The sequence below is a fragment of the Amblyraja radiata genome, chromosome 3, assembly GCF_010909765.2.
Source record: "Amblyraja radiata isolate CabotCenter1 chromosome 3, sAmbRad1.1.pri, whole genome shotgun sequence".
In the NCBI taxonomy this organism is placed as follows: Eukaryota; Metazoa; Chordata; class Chondrichthyes; order Rajiformes; family Rajidae; genus Amblyraja; species Amblyraja radiata.
This window is the reverse complement of record NC_045958.1, coordinates 33387457-33409231: the sequence shown is the minus strand read 5'-3', so window position 1 is coordinate 33409231 and position 21775 is coordinate 33387457. Positions and strand designations below refer to the sequence as shown.

At 40.8% G+C, this 21775-nt stretch overlaps 1 protein-coding gene across 1 annotated transcript in view; it reads right to left on the bottom strand.

Moving 5' to 3' along the window:
* The window catches only part of rorb (RAR related orphan receptor B), a 219173-nt gene extending 198006 nt beyond the window's left edge, over positions 1–21167 (bottom strand). Inside the window, exons 1-2 of the mRNA XM_033017557.1 lie at positions 21076–21167; positions 20917–20986 (exon numbers count right to left, since the gene is read on the bottom strand). Of these exons, the coding sequence (XP_032873448.1) occupies positions 20917–20923 (7 nt within the window). The 5' untranslated portion in view covers positions 20924–20986; positions 21076–21167. The remainder of the gene's footprint in view (positions 1–20916; positions 20987–21075) is intronic.
* Between the last annotated feature and the right edge of the window lie 608 nt (positions 21168–21775).

Below are 21775 nucleotides of genomic sequence, written 5' to 3'. Positions count from 1 at the left end.
CTGGACTTGAACTGCTAAAGCAAGCATTAACTGAGAAATGATGAGGCCTGTTCCTGGACTGTGAAAATGCTAGTCACAATCGGAGTCAGAGTCAGGGAGGCTATCAATGAAGATTACACTTCATTCTACTGCAGTTGTACAGGGTCTTGGTGAGACCACACCTGGAGTATTGCGTACAGTTTTGGTCTCCAAATCTGAGGAAGGACATTATTGCCATGGAGGGAGTGCAGAGAAGGTTCACCAGACTGATTCCTGGGATGTCAGGGCTGTCTTATGAAGAAAGACTGGATAGACTTGGTTTATACTCTCTAGAATTTAGGAGTTTGAGGGGGGATCTTATAGAAACTTACAAAATTCTTAAGCGGTTGGACAGGCTAGATGCAGGAAGATTGCTCCCGATGTTGGGGAAGTCCAGGACAAGGGGTCACAGCTTAAGGATAAGGGGGAAATCCTTTAAAACCGAGATGAGAAGAACTTTTTTCACACAGAGAGTGGTGAATCTCTGGAACTCTCTGCCACAGAGGGTAGTCGAGGCCAGTTCATTGGCTATATTTAAGAGGGAGTTAGATGTGGCCCTTGTGGCTAAGGGGATCAGAGGGTATGGAGAGAAGGCAGGTACGGGATACTGAGTTGGATGATCAGCCATGATCATATTGAATGGCGGTGCAGGCTCGAAGGGCCGAATGGCCTACTCCTGCACCTAATTTCAATGTTTCTATGTTTTTCCTCCAGGATGGCTCATAGGTTATCCTTAATAAAGAAGGCAATTTTGCTTATTTGAGGACCCTCCGCCACCATTAACCTTGATCTGCAGAATGCCTTTGTCTGATGACACAATGCCCAGGATTGTACTGCATGGCCGCGAGGCATTCCAGAGAGAAAGACTGGTTAAAGAACATTGCAGGGGCAACACGTTTTTGATATCTGTGCCTTGTGTTTGCATTTCCCAAGTTAGGAAGGTATTGGAAGTATCACAGACCCCTCACTCTGCTGTAAGGATGGGCAGAGTTGTACAGAACCTTGATCCACCTGACCCGATCCCCCCCACCCCCCCCTCATCTACTTGCCAACCACAGACGGCATTGATAGAATAGCATCACTTACAAGGGAAGACCAGCGTGGATTTAAAAGATAATTACTGGCAGTGGTTTGATTTAATTCTCTTCGCTTTTTATTTTGTAAGCAAACTAATTTTTAAATTATTTTATGCATTTATTTTAGACCTACCAAACTGCTTTTTACACTTCTGATTCACCAGCAGCATTTAAACGCAGTTCAATGTGTGCATTGCCCAAAGGTCATCAGGGTGGTCTGGTGGTGACCCACTGGGTGCCACCATTTGAGACCCAATTGCTGATTGAGAACTGTTCGACTCCGTGGGATGACTAAAATAGTGAATCTGATATGCACAGTGCGACCGCAAAACATGAGTACACCTGCAGGGATAAGGTACGGGAGGAAACAGGAGCTTGACCCAATGTCCCATCATTGTCCCATGAATAAAATTATTTAAAAGCTACTTTAATTACAAAAATAAAACTGAAGGGAATGAAATTGAACCACTTGCCATCACCATCCCATCAACAATCAGAGATTGTGATACCTATTCCCATAATCCACTCCCACTCCCACCCATGTCACTGGAGAGCATATCTGGCGTCATGACTGTTATCTTTAAGCCCGCTCCAATTAGGCAAAAGAACATGAAAGCAAAACTGGTTTCCTGTTAAAAAAGATTTAGACTACCACACGCTCCACGTCAGTGCACACACATGACCCTTGGTTCATTATCTTACTTTATGCAATAGATTGCAATACTATATTTTAATGCAATGATTGTGCCATACATGACCTACTATATAACAACTTGGTCACTGGCATGTAAGTCCACACTAAAGCCTGTTGAAATCGCTTATGAACAAACCCTAAAAACTCTTGACAAAAAGCCCAGAATGTACCATCACTGTAGCATCCTGAAGAAATTTGATCTGCTGAGCAATAAAATATTCGGACTCGATTTTGTATTACAAAATCTTCCGTGGACTAGCCCCACCTCCGTTAAAGAAAAACACAAATAGGTCGACAAGAGCAGCCTCCAGGGGTGATTGTATAGTCCCGTTTAGGAAAAGTGTCTTTGGGCAGTCAGTATTTTCATATCGAGCGTCGCAGATCTGGAACGCGATACCATGCGTCATACGGGATCTGCCAACCCTTACCTCATTTACCAAACATCTAAAAACATGGTTACTGCAAAATCAAAATTGCAATCATAATCTACCTTAAAATTATCCTATGGTACTCTTTTATTGCTACTTTTTTACTTTATTGTTTGTTTTGTTTTGTTTTTGTCTTTTGTTTTGTCTTTTTTCTTATTGAATGATTGTGTTGTGATGTGTTTACCTTGTTTACCAGAGGGACTAAAGATGGAAATTAGCTACTGGCTACAATCTTGCGTATTACATGTAAATGTTTATTAATATGCACTGTCCCCTAAATAAATAAATTACAAATTACAAATTGCATTATTTGTGAAACAGATCAACTATTTTCCAAGTCTCAAATCAATTCAAAATTAGAACTCCCCATGCAGTGCTAATTAAACGCACATACCCACATGTTCAACAACCTCTGGGGCGCAATCTTTTACTGCATCTCCAGTTTAGTTTAGTTTAGAAATATAGCATGTGAACAGGCCCCTCAGCCCACCGAGTCCATGCTGACCATCGATTACTCATTCACACAAGTTCTGTTATCCCACTTTCTCATCCGCTCCCTACACATTAGGGGCAATTTTACAGAGGCTAATTAATGTACAAACCCTTGATGATCTTGCAGCAAAACCAAGAAACTAATAAATAGGATGAAGAAAATGCAATATTTTAACACAACCTGTTTTTAACCTGCCAAATGACTCATAATGATATCTACAGATTAATCTTTAATTTTTTAAGAGCACCAATACAGCTGAAATTCCTGCTGTTTTTCCACACCGTTATAATAATAATAATAATATATTTTATTGTCATTGCACATCAGTGCAACAAGATTTAGTATGCAGCTTCCAACCGATAGGTTTGTGCGGCCTTGGGATATTACTGTCACCCAACTTGTATCACATGTACAGTGCTCTTCATAATGTTTGGGACAAAGACCCATCATTTATTTATTTGCCTCTGTGCTCCACAATTTGAGATTTGTAATAGAAAAAAATCACATGCCGTTAAAGTGTACATTGTAAGATTTTATCAAAACAGAACATTTGAGTATTATACAAACAATATGGACGGGCATGTTTATAAAAACAACATTTAAAAAAACAAATAAATAAATGAGGGGCGAGAAAAAAAATAAAAATAAAAATAAAAATAAAGAAATACATAAGTAAAGTGCAGAAGGTGACTACAGTACACAGAGAGCAGTACAGTGCAATAATTATTTGTGAAGACTCTTGTTTCTAAAGCTTCTAACTCTCTTGTCTTCTATCCCCTACTCATAATTTCATTAAAATGGATGGTTTAGAGTGTAGGTAGGTTTGTGTTATGTGTCAATATTATTCTGTGCAAGAAATGACATAAATGGTTGCCTGATTTTATTAAATTGGTAGACTCTATCCTTTAGAACATATCTTATTCTTTCTAAATGTAATGTACTGGTCAAGTCATGAAGCCACATTCTGGAATTGGGAGCTGTTGTTTTTTTCCATGACATGAGCAGTAAGGCCCTGTCCCACTTACGTGTCCTTGGCACGCAAATTACGCGACCTCATCGTCGCGTTGAGGCGCACGGGCATCGTGTGGCCACGCGGGGCCGGTCCCAATGAGAAGCGCAGAGGGGTATGGAGTTGTGCACGGTATCACGTGGTGCTCCGAAATTTTGTAGCGAACAAAATCTTCGCGCGCCAACGGCCTGTCGCACAACTGATGGCCAAAGTGGGACAGGCCCAAGACCCTGGCACAACGCAACGTCTCGCCTCCAACAGCAGCAGAAGCAGGCAAACGATCGTCGAACTTAGCCTGGGGTTCACGGCCATTGCTGATCCGAATCTGTCCCCACTTCTACTCCCAGAGCGGGGCCAAGAAAATTGGAGATAGACACAAAATGCAGGAGTAACCCAGCAGGACCAGCAGCATCTCTGGAGAGAAGGAATGGATGACGTTTCGGGTCAAGACCCTTCTTTCAGACTGAGCGGGCGGATGAAGTCGCTCGCGACCTTCGCAGGACCGTCACGCCTCAACGCGACCACAAGGTCGCGTAATTAGCATGCCAAGGACACGTATGTGGGACAGGGGCTGTAGTTTCTTTGCCATAATTGGACAATAGGAGAGGAATTGTCATTGAGCAGTTGTAAGTTGTCTTGATGTTTCAGATACCCCAAAGATGATTAATAAGGGCTCTGGGTTTAATGGGATGTTAAGAATGTCTGAGATATTCTTAAATATATTAGACCAGAAAGAGGTGAGTTTAGGGCAAGATACAAAGTTATGAAAAAGCTTAGCATCTGAGGAGTGACATTTATCGCAAGTAGGAGAAACATTTGGATATATTCCGTGTATTTTTGCCTTGGAGTAGTGAAGTCTATGTATAATTTTGAACTGTATGAGGCACTGTCTAGCATTGTTTGAGCACCTATGTATAAGTTTGAGGCTTTCCTCCCATATTTCATCTGGTATTTGCACATTTATGTCTTTTTCCCAATTGATCTTATACTTGCTAGAGGATGGAGAGGTTATTGATAGAAGGACATCATACATATAGGAGATGAATTTGTCTTTATATGGTGATGTTTTAAGGCAGTCATCTATTTGAGACTGCCTCTCAACTTCAAATCCCGACAGATGCTTTCGTATATAATCCCTGATTTGCAAGTATCTGAAGATGTTACTATTTGGGAGTTCAAATTTCTTTCGTAGCTGTGTAAAGGTGGCAAACGTACCATCGATATATAGGTCTCTGACACTGTGGATTCCTAATTCACTCCATGTAGAGAAATTCTTATCTAAAATAGATGGTTTGAATGTGGGGTTGTTTGCTATGGGCAAAGCGAGAGATATAGGTTAATGTTCAGAATGAGTTCTGATTTGCTTCCATATACGTATCAAATTGTGTATACAGGATTAAATCCATAATATGATTTATCAATTGAAGTAGGTGCTAGTAGGATGGTACCTATTGAGTATGGGTGACAATCTTCTTGTTCTATTTTTAGCCAATTCAGAGGGATGTTTGAGGTGTCAAGCCAGAAAGCAAAGGACTTGATGGTGCAGGCCCAGTAATATAATCTGAAATTTGGAAGAGCAAGCCCGCCCTTAGTTTTTGATTTGTAGAGCTGATTTTTGTTTATCCTATGAGTTTTGTAATTCCACAAGAAAGGTATTAATCTAATCTAATCTAATCTCTTTAAAAATGTTTTTGTAAGAGAAATAGGAATGTTCTGAATTAGATATAGTAGCTGGGGTAAGAAGATCATTTTAATGGTATTCACTCTTCCGAGTAAGGAAATTGGAAGAGTTTTCCAGAATTGGATTTTGCCTTTTAGGTTTTCTAATAAGGGAAGGAAATTGACCGGTAGAAGGGAAGAGTAACGCTTTGTAACCTCAATTCCTAGATAGGTAAATTTATCTGTTGTTACTCTGAAAGGAAAATTCTCCAATGTATCTGAGGGGATTGTATGAACTGGCAACAGTATACTTTTATGCCAGTTAATACTGTAGCCTGAAAATGTACCAAACAGGTAGATTTTTCCCAGTATCGCTGGAATAGTGGTTTGAGGTTCCGTTATGTACAGGAGAATATCATCTGTGTACAAAGATATTTTATTTGTAGTCTCTTTCGTGTCGTAACCATGAATGCGGGGATCTAATCGAATACTCTGAGCAAGAGGTTCTACAGCAAGGGCAAATATTAATGCTGATAGGGGGCAGCCCTGTCTTGTTCCCCTGAACAAATTAACGGGAGATGAGAGCGTTTGGTTTGTGAGAGTTTGTGCTGTCGGATTTTTATACAGAAGCTTAATCCATTCAAAAAAGTAGTATCCAAAGTTAAATCTCTTGAGGAGCTCAAATAAGTATGGCCATTCAATCTGGTCAAATGCTTTATCCGCGTCAAGCGTTAGTATAGCCAAGTCGTTGTTTCCTTCTCTTTTTGTGTACATGATATTAAACAGACGTCTCAAGTTAAAGGTAGATTGTCTATTAGGTATGAACCCCGTTTGATCTTTGTGTATTAATTTACTTATTAATGAGCTTAATCTATTGGCTAAGATTTTAGCAAATAGCTTGCCATCTATATTTAGCAGTGAGATCGGACGGTATGAACTTACTTCTTGGGCATCTTTTCCTTTCTTATGAATCACTGTAATTGTTGCTTCAGTTAGTGTTGGTGGTAGAGCGCCGTCCCAATTGTGCTAGTCTATACATTCTATATCTATATATACGGTGTCAGAGTATCATTAAATATCTTGTATAATTCACTTGGAAGTCCATCTGGGTCTGGCGCTTTACCACTTTTAAGAGACAAGATGGCTTTTTGAATCTCTATAACACGGAGATCAAAGTTAAGACCATTGCATTCTTCTTCACTCAATTTAGGGAGATTGCATTTATTAAGAAAGTCATTCATGACAGGGGAGTTTGCGGTGCATCTGGGCGTATATAGGGTGGAATAAAACTCTAGGGATCTATCATTTATGTCTTTGGATTTTGTTAGCGCTGTTCCATTGTTACTCTTAATTTTATGTATTGTTTGGTCAGTCTCCATTTTTCTTAGCTGCCGTGCCAATAATTTGTGTGATCTGTCTCTGAATTCGAAGTATTTTTGTTTGGTGTATAAAGACGCCTTGCCTATTTTTGCAGAGAGTAATTGATTATATTAATATCTCAAATTTGCTAATTTCCTATGTAAATCAAGGGAGGGAGAGAGTGCGTTATCCCTGTCCAATTGTTGAATCTGTTTTTCTAATTCTTCTATTTTTATTTTATTGTTTTTTTTTTCTTGCAATTTCAAATGAGATTACACATCCCCTCAAATAGGCTTTAAAGGCCTCCCACAATGTGGCAGGGGTGGTTTCTGGGATATCATTTGTTTCAAAATAAATATTAATTTGGGTTTTAAATATTCACAAAACTCTTTTTCAGTTAGTAGCTGCGAGTTCAGTCTCCAGGTTCTATATGATGAGGTCATGTTTTCCAAGTACAGTGAAAAAGTGAGAGGACTGTGATCTGAGATCCCAATATTGTGATATTTAATATTTGTTCTTCTTTCGTGTGGCATGCACAGCCTAAAGTTGTTGGACAACTTGTTCTATTTGATCTTCCGTTTGTGCACGTCGAGTTGATTGCATTAGTCGAAACAGGGCGGACCACGTGAAGGTTGCAATCTTCCACCCCTAACATTTGTTATAAAGGGTATTAATATTGTATCTACCAGGAAGTAATCGATTCTACTGTATGAGTTATGTACTGAGGAGTAAAAAGTGTAGTCTCTACCAGCAGGGTTCTCGATCCGCCATACATCTGAAAGATTCATATTTTTGAGGAACGTATTTAGGAGTTCAGTTGAATTGTTTCTTGGGATCTTTTTGGTGGATGATCTGTCGAGATATGGATCCAAAACAGTGTTAAAGTCTCCTCCTATTATTAGGTTCATTTGAGATATATCAGGTATATGGGCAAAGACCTTTTTGAAGAATGAAAGGTTGTCTATATTGGGAGCGTATATATTAACTAGAATTAAGGATGTATTGTGTATTTCCCCAGTCACGACCAGATATCGTCCTTCCTTGTCAGCAATTGTTTTGTTATGAATGTAGGGTACCCCTTTTCTTATTAATATTGCTGTTCATCTTGCCTTTGTGGAAAGGGTTGTATGATATATGTCTTTTATCCATTTTGCCCTGAGTCTATTGTGGGTCATTCTTTAGATGTGTTTCTTGCAAAAAATATCTGAATTCAGTGATTTCAAATGAGCCAGTACTTTGCCTCATTTGACTGGGTTGTTTTTCTCCTCTGGTATTCCAACTTGTGAATGTCAAACCTTTTTTCGTGCCAGTCTCATTACTTACATTACTTTGCATCCCAATTGTGTATCTTATGGGGTGTCTTTATCTACAAGAGTTTAGTCTTCCTGAATAGATCTGTCCCTGTCTGATTTTCTCTGTGCTTTCTGCATTAGAACTAGTAACATACCTAACAACAATAATAAAAATAAAATATCTCTATCCATTACCAAAATAGTTATGGCGCGAGTTCACTATGGAGAAAAAAACAAAACAAAAGAAATAATAATTTAAAAAAACTAAATATCAAACTCAAGAAGCTTCTCTACTAAGTAACTGTAAACCGTGTTTACCTCCGTTACTTCTTACCTTAAAAATAGTTCAACAACTTTCCAAAAATATAAGAAACAAAAACAACTGGTTATAACACAGTATCAATGAATTAGTTAAGAACAGTTAGAGAACTTGTGAAACACAAACATATATAATAGAGAGAGGCTGGACCATCCAGTGTATTATATATTTTTTGTTGTGTCTGACCGTGTTCTGAGTAGGTGTTCCGCGCAGTCCTGGGCTTTTTGGGGATCGGTGAATGAAGTTTGCTCGCTGTTGTAGGTCACCAGGAGTCTCGCTGGGTAGAGCAGACCATATCTGATGCCGGGTTGGTCCCGTAGCATTTCTCTGGTTTTAGTCAAGAGTGCTCTCCATTTCATGATGATTGGTGGGTAGTTGGTGAAGATCTGGATCTTTTTACCTTGGTATTGGATGTTTCTTGTTGATGACGCTTTGCGTAGGATATCTTCCAGAGTATGGTAGTAATTTAGACGTATTACAAAGGGCCGGGGAGGTTCAGAGGGTGCGGGTCGCTGCTGGAGGGTCCTGTGCGCTCAGTCGATAAGTGGTTTCTCCTCCAGCAAGCAATACAATCTCTCGGTTTGGGCCCTTCTTTCCCCTCGGGAATCCCGATGATTCTGACATTGTGTCTTCTCGATCTGCCTTCTAAGTCCTCACATTTTTGAGTAATCTTTTCCAGCCCCGAATTGAGATGAGCCACTTGATGTTGTAGCAGTGGGACGCAAAGTCTCCAGAGGTTTCCGTTCAGGTTTCCTAACACTATCCGAATGGAACGAGGCTGACTTTTCCATCTCCTTGATAGTGTTGTTGTGTGAGGTCGACGTCGTCTCAAGCTTAGAGGTGGAAGTTTGTAAATCTCTTTTAGCCATGGTTATTTCCTCCCTTAAGTCCGTGTAAACATTCTTGACACGGCTATCGATGGTTGAGCATATGTCACTCTTAATTTGGGCTATCTCAGTCCTTAGCACAGCGATAGCAGCCATCACAGCCTTGTTGGATGGGTCTTCCTCCTCCTCGTTCATCTCATCCGGCATCAGCATGTCAGGCAATGGTGGTGCTTGGTCCAGGCCTAGTTTGCTTGAATCAATAGATAATAGACAATAGACAATAGACAATAGGTGCAGGAGTAGGCCATTCGGCCCTTCGAGCCAGTACCGCCATTCAATGTGATCATGGGTGATCATCCCCAATCAGTACCCCATTCCTGCCTTCTCCCCATATACCCATGACTCCGCTAGCTTTAAGAGCCCTATCTAGCTCTCTCTTGAAGTATCCAGAGAACTGGCCTCAACAGCACTCTGAGGCAGAGAATTCCACAAACTCACAACTCTCTGTGAGAAAAAGCGTTTCCTCGTCTCCGTTCTAAATGGCTTACTCCTTATTCTTAAACTGTGGCCCCTGGTTCTGGTTTTTCTTGGTTTTGGTCTTCCTCATGTCAACTTTGTCTCTCCTGTTTGCGTAAATTTTGTTCTCTTGATAACAAAATTTCAATAAAAGACTTAATGTGATTGATATTAAAAAGATTAAATTGTCGGAGCTATCAGGAAACGCTGTTAAGGGCCTGTCCCACCAGCATGCGTCTAACGCGACCAAACGTGGTCGCTTGAGGCGTACGGCCTCGCGGGGCCGGTCCCAATTCCAAGCGCGGAGGCGTATGGAGTTGTGCGGGGCTGGTCCCGACATCATACTCGCCAATCAGCTGGGCAGGAGGCGGGCCGACTGAATTTGGACGTCGCATGACGTCGGGCGGTGACGTCATCACGCAACGGCACATCGGGCGATGACGTCATCATGGAATGCCACGCACTAGGCGTACGCCCATCGAGACACTGCGTACGCCCTCAATGCGCCTGCGGGCCTACAGGCCGTTGGCGCGCGGGATTTTAGGACAGTGCAAGATTTGTGGAGCCCGCGCGATGTCGGGACCAGCCCGGCAAAACTCCATACGCCTCCACGCTTGGAAGTGGGACCGGCCCCGCGAGGCCGTACGCCTCAAGCGACCACGTTTGGTCGCGTTAGACGCATGCAATCGCATGCTGGTGGGACAGGCCCTTTACTCTTTCATCACTCAACAGCACCCCCACAGTCAGATTTTATTAAAGGGAATTTTTATACATTTTGGTTTCACCATGTAGAGTTTACAGCTGTGTTTATGCATAGTCCCCCGATTTCAGGGCACCATAATGTTTGGGACTCATGGCTTCACAGATGTTTGAAATTGCTCAGGTATGTTTACATGCCTCCTTAATGCAGGTATAAGAGAGCTCTCAGTCCTAGTCTTTCCTCCAGCCTTACCATCACCTTTGGAAACCTTTATTGAGTATAGAAGTTGGGATGTAATGTTAAAATTGTACAAGGCATTGGTGAGGCCAATTCTGGAGTATGGTGTACAATTTTGGTCGCCTAATTATAGGAAGGATGTCAACAAAATAGAGAGAGTACAGAGGAGATTTACTAGAATGTTGCCTGGGTTTCAGCAACTAAGTTACAGAGAAAGGTTGAACAAGTTAGGGCTTTATTCTTTGGAGCGCAGAAGGTTAAGGGGGGACTTGATAGAGGTCTTTAAAATGATGAGAGGGATAGACAGAGTTGACGTGGATAAGCTTTTCCCACTGAGAGTAGGGAAGATTCAAACAAGATGAAATTACTTGAGAATTAAGGGACTGAAGTTTAGGGGTAACATGAGGGGGAACTTCTTTACTCAGAGAGTGGTGGCTGTGTGGAATGAGCTTCCAGTGAAGGTTGTGGAGGCGGTGGAGGCAGGTTCGTTTTTATCATTTAAAAATAAATTGGATAGTTATATGGGCGGGAAAGGAATGGAGGGTTATGGTCTGAGCGCAGGTATATGGGACTAGGGGAGAATACATGTTCGGCACGGACTAGAAGGGTCGAGATGGCCTGTTTCCGTGCTGTAATTGTTATATGGTTATATGGTTATATGGTTATTGCTTTTATCAACACGAGGAACAAAGTTGTGCCAATGAAAGTCATTATGAGTGAGAAACATGAATAAAACTGTTAGAGACATCATCCAAACCTTAGGCTTACCAAAATCAACTGTTTGGAACATCATTAAGAAGAAAGAGGGCACTGAGCTTACTAATCGCAAAGGGACTGGCAGACCTCCACAGCTGATGACAGAAGAATTCTCTCTATAATAAAGAAAAATTCCCAAACACCTGTCCGACAGATCAGAAACAATCTTCATGAGTCATGGGTGGATTTTTCAATGACCGCTGTCCGCAGAAGACTTCATGAATAGAAATACAGTGGCTACACAGCAAGATGCAAACACTGTTTAGCCGCAAAAATAGATGGCCAGGTTCCAGTTTGCTACGAAGTACCTAAAAGAGCAACCACACTTCTGGAAAAAGGTCTTGTGGACAGATGAGACAACGATTAACATATCAGAGTGATGGCAAGAGCAAAGTATGGAGGAGAGAAAGAACTGCTCAAGATACAAGCACACCACCTCATCTGTGAAACACGGTGGTTGGGGTGTTATGGCCTGGGCATGTATGGCTGCTGAAGGTACTGGCTCACTTATCTTCATTGATGATACAACTGCCGATTGTAGTAGCATAATGAATTCTGATGTATATAGACACATCCTATCTGCTCAACTTCAAACAAATGCCTCAAAACTCATTGGCCGGCGGTTCATTCTACAACAAGACAATGATCCCAAACATACTGCTAAAGCAACAAAGGAGTTTTTCCACAGTCAACATGCCTTTTATATGCTGAAGGGAAAACTGAGGGACTGAAGAAAACAAGCATAAGCAAAAGGTGGCTGCAACACAGACCTGGCAGAGCATCACCAGAAAAGACACCCAGCAGCTGGTGATGTCCATGAATCGCAGACTTCAAGCAGCCATTGCATGCAAAGGATATGCAACAAAATACTAAACATGACTACTTTCATTTACATGACATTGTTGTGTCCCAAACATTATGATGCACTGAAGTGGGGGGACTATGTATAAACACTGCTTTAATTTCTACATGGTGAAACCAAAATGTATAAAAATAGCCTTTATTAAAATCTGACAATGTACACATTAAACACATGTAATTTATTCTGTTACAAATCTCAAATTGTGGAGTACAGATGCAAATAAATAAATGATGGGTCTTTGTCCCAAACATTAAGGGGGGCACTGTAGTTGTGAATTGCAAGTCAGAGATAAACTATCAGGTTAAATCAACCCGACTTGTGGATCTGTGCAAATTCATTCAGAGATTCAAGGTCAGGTGGAATACAGGCTTCCTCAGACAAGAGTCGATAGCACAACAATCTTTCCTTCAATTCATAAGTGATAGGAGCAGAATTAGGCCATTCGGACCATCAAGTCTACTCCGCCATTCAATCTAGGCTGATCTATCTCTCCCTCTCAATGCCATTCTCCTGCCTTCTCCTCAAAACCCCCGACACCTCTTCTTTGATAAGACTGACAATTCTTCCCAAGTTTGGAAATCCCCTTCAGTCAGAAACAGTAAGTGAAATGGAAAGGTATTGCGATTTTTCTGACCTGAACTCAGTACCATGGGCAGGGTTAATGATGGGGGATTTACTTGGTTTTAATTAACAATCAAAAAGGGTTAGATTTCATAAACATCACAATCATTTTAATTCCATGAACATAGAAGAATGTAAACAATTATCACCGGCATTATATTGAACAGCAACCGATTTGAACAAAATGTTTTACAAGTTAAATATTTAAGTTAAACGAAGGTGAATGATCTTGGCATAAAAACTCATTAATTTAGATGTGAAAGTTGGAACCGTTCTTGCACCAATTGCAGTTTATAATCAGCAAAGACCAGATAGTTTTTATTAGGGAGAGGAAAAAACAAGCAGTAGTGCGCTTGTGAACTGTTTTATCACAGTGTTAGGGGGCGCTGCTCTGGCAGCAGCCATGTCATGCAGCTCGTCAGTTTTTCAACTTTTTAAAAAATTTTTTAGTATGTTTTAAAGTCTGTATTTAATGTTTCTTTGTGTGTCTTGTGTGGGGGGTGGTGTGGGGGGTAAGGGGGAACCGCTTCGGTCGCCTCCTCCATGGAGGGGCGACTTTTTCCAGGTCGCCTCCCCCGTGGCCTAACATCAAGGATCGGCGAGGCCTTTCCCGGAGACGTGCCCGGGGCTTCAGCGGCGGGTGCAGCGTGGACTCTGGTCGCTGAGTGGGTGAGCCCTCGCTGGAGGGGAGCGCTCCGTTTCGCTGGCCCGGGGCAGCCGGCAGCCTGAAGTCGCAGCCTGAAGCCGCGGTCTGCAGTGCTCCAGCTGGTGCAGCGTCTACAGCCCGGGATCTCACGTTGGGGACCCGGGGGAAGAAGAAGCCATCACTGCCGGCCCGCGGCCGACTTCTACCGCGGGTCCGGCATGGACTTACCATCACCCCTGGAGGGGAGCTTCGACCGCCGGCCCTGCAGTCTACGGTGCTTCTGGCTGCGGCGGGGACTTTAAATCTCGACCGCCGGTCTGCGGCCTACAACAATCTAAAGCCGCCGTCTCCGGTGAGGAAGAGCCGTTCCTGGACTGACTCTGGACTCTGGTCCTGACCACGGGGGGGAAATGGAGGAGGACTGGCCAAATTTTGTGCCTTCCACCACAGTGATGAATGCTGTGGTGGATGTTTGTGTTACAGTTTTATTGTGGTTGTGCGTTCTTTATTATTGTATCGCTGCAGACAACCCAAATTTCCACCAGCCTGGCTGTGTGGCAATAAATTATATCTAATCTAATCTAATCAGCCTAGTCAGGAGTGCAGACCTCCTTGAGCACATTCAGTCAATGATATTGGTGGATGCTTAATCAGAGGACAAGCAAAATATGGAGAGCTTAAAAATAAGAAATAAAACAGGGTAAGTAAATAGTATTTATGAGGCATTTTGTTTTTTTTAATTATTTGCTTTAAAAACTTAAAGCCATTTAAAAAGAAAAAAATAGTGAAAGGATTTTTGTAACTATTTCCAAAAAGATGTCTGTGCTAAAATTGCAACTAACACACGCAGTTATTTTACTTGTCAAGCAAATACAAGTAACCTAGCAAGTGTTTTACACTACGAGTTATCTAGGGTAACAATGGATTAAAATATATATGCTCCAGAGACCTTAATGAATATTTATAAAGAAGACAATTAAGTTCCAAGACAATCAATACTTAATTGAATTGCCTGCGGTCTTTCTGAAACTCACTGCCATGTAGACATCGCCAATTCAGTATAGAAACAGGGAATATCCCTAGAGCAGCCTACGCTGTAAAGATTATCTCACATTCTGACCAGTGCACAAATAATTTATGAAGTTGTGCCTTGAAGGGATGTCAATATTTACAGTATTAACACCGGACTACTCAGTTGATAGATTAGTTGGATATTTGGCATAGACTGGTAACAAAGAAAATGCATTCTCCCGTTAGGCAAATTACCTTTAAACATTGTTTGGGATTTCTGACCCTTGCTAAATGGATAGATGGAAAATGAAGAATTCTATTTTTAGTGACGATATAAATCACTTTTGTCATCTTGCAGATCTCCTTCCTCTATGGGCAGCACCATAAGACGCCAAACAGATGACTACGTCCCAACTTTCGCAGCTGCGATAAGACCACAGATGCAACAGCATTCAGCAAGGGCATTCCCATTAGTTCTATTTCTCGGCAAGGGCACGTTGGCCCTGCTCAGTGTTGGCCTCACGCAGAGATAGAGGACTCTGAGGGACAATTGATCAGCTGTGCACATTCACATCGGTCCACTCAGTGGCGCTGCACATTGGTGCAGCCTGTGAGCTGCACCGCTGAACTTTGCAACTTCTCAGCTATGGCAATCCAGGAATTGGCTCCAAAAAGATTATTTTCTTCTGGCAATTGAGCACATATTGCGAACAATGAAAAATGGAAGAAGGCTCTTCCAGAAAACTGGTTAAAGTTAATTGGAATTGCAAGGGAAGGATGATGCTGCTGTCTACAATGAGTTGTCATTATGCCAGTGAACGTTCATTTTGCAAATTGCTTGACAAACATATGGACTCGGTCCCATCTCATTCACTGTGTCCATGAGCAGATATTATATGTATTGCATTAGTATTCTATGAAAACTCTGAAAAACATATATACCACAGATTAAATTTTGCATAAATGATAGTTAGACTGGAGAGTCTCACAAGCCTTTGAAACAACTGAATGGCTCTACTCATTGTGTAAGAAGGAACTGCAAATGCTGGTTTAAAACGAAGGTAGACACAAAATGCTGGAGTAACTCAGCGGGCAGGCAGCATCTCTGGAGAGAAGGAATGGGTGATGAGACCCTTCTTCGGACTAATGTTAGGGGAGAGGGATATCTCCCTTTTGTGTCTATCTTTGGCTCTACTCATTCATTGGTTAGCTGGTCACTTAACAATTTTTGTTATAGCTCACAACATACTCAAACTGTTCTTTCATGCAATATATACCAATATATTTTGTAATACTGTGTAAAACAAATGTTGACTTCCGAGACAACGGGAACAAGCAAACTTTTAAATATCAGCCTTGTATTGTTAACATGTTCCCTCTAATCAATTAGACAAAATATACAAGGCAACTCTGCTTTTAGATTCAATTATTTTAAACACCTTAAATTATATTTTCTATCATTTGCTGCAAGAGGGTTGGTTAGAATTCAAGAGCAACCATCCTTTGACAACAATGTACATTCTCAAACATCTCAGAGGGAATATAACATAGATTATGAAACACACGTGAGAATTTTTTTCCAACCGTTAACTGGATAACAGTTATATCTAATAAACTGTTCATGTTCGATATTACACAGACAGACAGTAATTTGTACCATTTTCATTAGCAGGATCTATGTTACAAGACAACAAACCACTAAAATACAAGTGGGGCATTACTCACAGCAGCTGTTACAAATATGCATTTATATTTATATTAGACAAACTCAAGTACTTACTTCTATAGTTAGACCACCAATATAAACCTTCCAATATTGTATTGAAGGATGAATACAGCTTTAGTTAAGGCTTAAGCTTCACCTTTTCAAAATTGCTAGTTACAGTCTTGTCTTTCACATCAAAGGAGATGAACACATTAAATGATTCTAATTACAACATAGACCAAAAGACTGATATCAACCACCTTATAAACTGTTAAAGGATGAGGGCCCCCATAAAACTTTGTGAAGCTGTCATGTGATTAAAATGCAAAAAAAAAAAAAAAATCATTAATCTGGATTTAACTAGTGCAGATGCCATTTAATTATGGTGAGAGCAAGAGAGAAATAAGGTATCATTCTGTTATAGTTTAGAGAGAAATATACTTTTTTTAAATTAAGTGACTTTTATTCAAGGAGAAATTAGCAGGACCTGCAGGCTTCCATAATGATTAATTCATTAAAGGCCACAGGCTTCTCAGGACCGGGAGAATCAGAGAACACTATACAATACCTCCTCAAAACCGGAGATGCTTCAGAGATGAAAGAAAAAAATAATGAACAGGAAGTTAAAGCAATAATTTAGCAGGAAGTATCATCACCGAAAATGATTTTTGATAAACGTCGAAGGAAAACCAGAAATTAATAGGGTGGTTATTTAGGAATGGAATTCCATGAAGCAAGCTGATCAAATAATTGCGTTGGATGATGAAGCAGGATAAGGGAATGAACAGTAATTTATGAGGATACATGGCAGCCATGCATCCTCATAGCTGCTTGGTGACGAGAGGCACAAAGAGTGGAAAATTGAAAATCTTCAGGAGAGAGGAGCTAAGTAATGTTGTCCATTAGTCCGCTTCATGAACCTGATGTTCTGTTTACGTCAAATCCATTTGGTTTTATCGACTATTTTAATATTTGTACTTTATTTGCTTTGTTTCCACCCAGGATACATGTTTTCCTTTTGCACTGTCAGGAGAAGAGGAAAGAAATGTAGCCTGCTTGTTGCAACCACCTTAACTGCAGTGAAACATCGTTAGTCACAGAAGTTTGTGGGGGGAAAAAACACAATTCCACATAGCTTCTCAGATTTATACCGCACAGCACACATTCAGCGTCATATTGTTTTTTGCCAGCCATGCTAATCTGGGTTTAATAAGAAAACATTGCTGGTCTTAAAGCAATTTTCTTATTCATTCCTAAACATATTAACACGTGAACAGCCCCAACAAAAAAAATGTTCCTACAGCCTTTTTATACTTGTTTTATGACATCTTACTCTCACTGGTTTATCTCCTAAAGGCACATTTTTTGATCCAAATTTCCTTTACATTGTTTGTCTTATAAGCGCACTTGATAATAATAGAAAAGTTCATAACAGTCATTTAACCGGCAAAATGGTCTGATAATGAAGAGTACTCAGTTTTGTTCATGATTATTTTCGCACTGCAATTATCCAGTGTTCCTCCAGCATTATGTTCTGATACTCCTCAAGTATAGAAAAAATTGCCAGTAGATTACCCATAATATCTTCTATTGAGTTCTACCCTGCGAGTCCATTAGTGAACTCATAACCCATCCTCTGCAGTTTTATCATTGGGGTTATTGGCTTCTCAATTTGACCGCTTTTTGAGGTCATTCTTTTCTGACTTTCCATTAGTCATGTGAATACTTCTTCACTCATTTTCTATATCCTGGAAATATGATTCCTTTCCTTTTCATTACGAAAACGGTCTTCTCTCAGTTCTCTGTTATTGGGTTCAGGACCTTCTTTCTGAAGGTTATAATTCGGATGTAATTTTTCTTCTATTTGGCGGATGTTGACCTTCCCTCCATTTTCAATTCTTATTGTAGCCTTACCATTATCCAGTAAATCAGATGGATCGCAACCTTCTTCACCAATTTATTTTTTTCCCTCACCAGAAGAACTTTCCCACAATGGTGCTTTCACTTTTGTCCCAATAACCTATCGTCATTATACTGCAGCCCTTCAAATCATAATAGGGGCCATGCTCTGGCACAGGTGCAACGAAACAAAAATAAGGAGAATAATGACGCTGAACACCATTGAACGAAGAGTGTTACAAACAAGAGCCAAATAATAAAAGTGGTGTGTAATTAAAAGTTACTGATCATCATTTCACAATCTGTCATCTTGATTTGATTGATAATATCCCTTTAACCCTTCTATCCTTCTACCCTCCTACTCCAATCCCCCTACTCATGCTCACTCAATCCCCATTCAATTAATGTATTGGTATTTTTGTTTTTCTGCTGCATCTGGTTAAATCTGACATGAACGCTTAGCTTCTACTCCACACTTTCCACTAATTTTTGGAACAATTCAACAAAAGTGAGCAATACTGTCAAATGCCGTTAAAAGGGATCAAATTCGATTCCTACTTGCTCTTTTGGATGAGCAGGGATATAATCTGCAGTGTTCTGTTCTCCATGCCCACTATCCCCATTGACATTTTTTCGCCACAAACATTAAAGAACAGAGTGATTATTGCAGCGAGCTCCCCACATAATTCTGGATCAAATTCACTTTAGAGTCATCGAAGAAAATATATATTATCATGCAACTTTACCATATTGCATTTTCACAATTACAAAGGAAAGGTTTTCAAATTTTCAAATGTCAAAAAATTGCTTTCACTTTGGGATATTTTATTAAATAAACTTTAAAAAAAAACATTTTCATAAAAGCAGAAGTAATGTTTGCCATATAAAACATGCTTTTCTTGGTTTGCTAAATTTATTATTAAGTTAATAAAGGCAAAGTTCACCAAACAGCAATCAGCTGTATTTCTCCTCAGCCAAATTCTGAGTTGATGATCATAAAAGCATCAACTTTTGACTTTTATTCTAATATAAACCCCCCCAAAAAATTAATAGTGTCAGTTTTGACTGTCCCAACTTGTAGTGTGATAATGGCATGAAAAATGTGCAGCCTAACAAGTTCAGAAAATCAATTGATCGGCAAAACTTGACACATTTTTGAATGAAAACGAGTCATCTTTTACGATGTGTGTATTTTAACAAGTTAATTAAATAGTACATAGGAATACAACAAAATAACAAACGTTGTACAAAAAGCGAAATGGCAGCAAACTAGGGTGGTTGGTAAATGGATTTAACTTGCCAAAGAAATCAGAAGTTATTATTTTTACTTATTAGAAAACAAATCCAGATTACAAAGTTGATGTTTTTATGATCATCAACTCAGAATTTGGCTGAGGAGAAATACAGCTGATTGCTGTTTGGTGAACTTTGCCTTTATTAACTTAATAATAAATTATAGCCCTCATATATATATATTTTTAAATGTTTACCACAAACCCTCCTTGTAAGTGGTTGGTTAAATACCCTCCCTCCATCCACACCTCGTAGCTTGACAAGCGTACTCCAATGCACTTTATTACAACTGTGAACACGAGAGATACTTGTACCTCTCACACTTAGTAAAACCACAGGACCCGCATGGTAAAGTGCTCATGTGCTGTCTATTCCTCTTTCTGTAAACACGATGCGCTTGTTCAAACAATATACTTCCACCGGCGTTAGTTTGGACAGTGCTAATACACTGTGCCGAAAAAGCCTCTGATCCGATGCACATGACGGTACACACAAGACTGAGTCGGGAGCAAACTGGAGTATGGTGTGTATATATGTGTATATATGTGTGTGTGTGTATGTGAAGAGGTCGGGTTGCTTTTATTTAGTTCGTTGGCGGGATGGGGGAACATGACATCTTGAAGGATAGAAGTAGGTCAGTGGAACACATGACACCGACTGATCTCCTCTGTCCACAGTCCCAGCACTAACACAGGGCCCAGCACCATTCTCCACACTGACCGCATGCCGAAGAAACATGCAGCGGCACAACTCAGTGCGGAGCCGCCAGCAAAATTGGATGCATTCATTTAAAAGTTCGCCAACTGTCCTGCCAAAATAAAAATATGCCAACCAATATCCCGCGCTGTTGCTTTGCATCTCATTTCCCACTTTAATCCAACCAGTCTAAACAATTCAGATCCTATACTGTTTGCATTTGGATGCAAATCACCCAATTTGGTTGGGATAAGACATCTTAATTTTTGTTTAAAAGACGTTTTTTTTTTCTTTCCTCCAACAATTTCGACTCTAATTGCTTAAACCAAAGCTCAAAACTGAGAAGTTCTGTGGTGATAGGGAGAGGGACTGCGTCCAGTGCTACGCTGTAATGGACTAAGAATGCCAAGCACTGCAACCTTTCTCTGGAAGCCCTGCCACAGAGCCGTTCAAAAGTAGCCCACTCACTGTAGTAAACAAAAAAACTGATGTGACAGCTTGCCCAGCTCCCGCCTCCTGGACGAACTCGTCAGATCTCAGATGCAATGGAGCATATTATCAGCGATCATCAAAGTTTGATGTTACATAAAACGCACAGGCGTTATTCAGAGCGCTGAGTTCTTGCACCGAGAAAGCCAGGGAATAAAAGTTTGCAGCCACCATCCATGCCGACACCCCCCTTTAAACCTGGGTTCACGCGGGGTTGCAATCGGGATACATATTGCACGCGTGCTCTTCCTCCCCGCTCCACCTCTCAGATACCACAACATTTGTCCAGCAACTCCCAGGCGATCTCTTACCTCGCATGGTGACGGCTTCAAATGATGTGCGATCATGAATTTGTATCAAAACCAAAGCGCTCCGCGGCGGCTAGAAGGCGATAGGAAGACTGTCAGTAGCTTGCTCTCCCACCATTGCTCATTCTCCCTCCCCCCTTACCCACCCACCACCACCACTACCACTTGGGTCTGTTATTACTGTTCCGTTAGCGCTCCGAATGTGGATGGAGCATGTGGCCTTTCACATGACATCTGCGCTGTTCATCCGTGTGTGAATTTCACCGGGAGAGAGTGGGGGAGCTTCTTATAGCAGCCAGTCACTCCCAGCTCCTCCCATTGACCAGCGGCGCCCAATCGCTATCAAGAGCTAGCAGGAAAAATACAGTAAATAAATAACACAGAATGCAAAATAACCTTCACTTGCAAGAGAATTATTTCACCCAAGCAACTCCATGCAATAGTAACATATCAGATAATTTGATCTTGCTCGCTCCTGTATATTCTTGCGCTGATATTTATTCCACTCATACACACACACACACACACACACAAATAGATTTTAAGCTGCTTTTTATTATAATTGGCAAAGACAGCTTTTAGCAGATTTGCAAAGTAAATGATCAAGTGCCTGCAAATGAGGCTGACGCGAGTCCAAGAATCGACGCGTCCTTTCAAATTATAAGTTTACTCAACATTTCAGTTTGTAACGCTGGAACATAATTTCACGGCTCCGCAGTTCTTGGCGCGGGAAGTGAAGCTGTCTTTGGATTTGACTTAAATAGTTGGAATGCCAGGTGCTTTTGATGCACCTGCGTCCTCGCAACATGATAATGTAAGAAATGCACTATGATATGAAAACAAACATTAGATACTAAACATC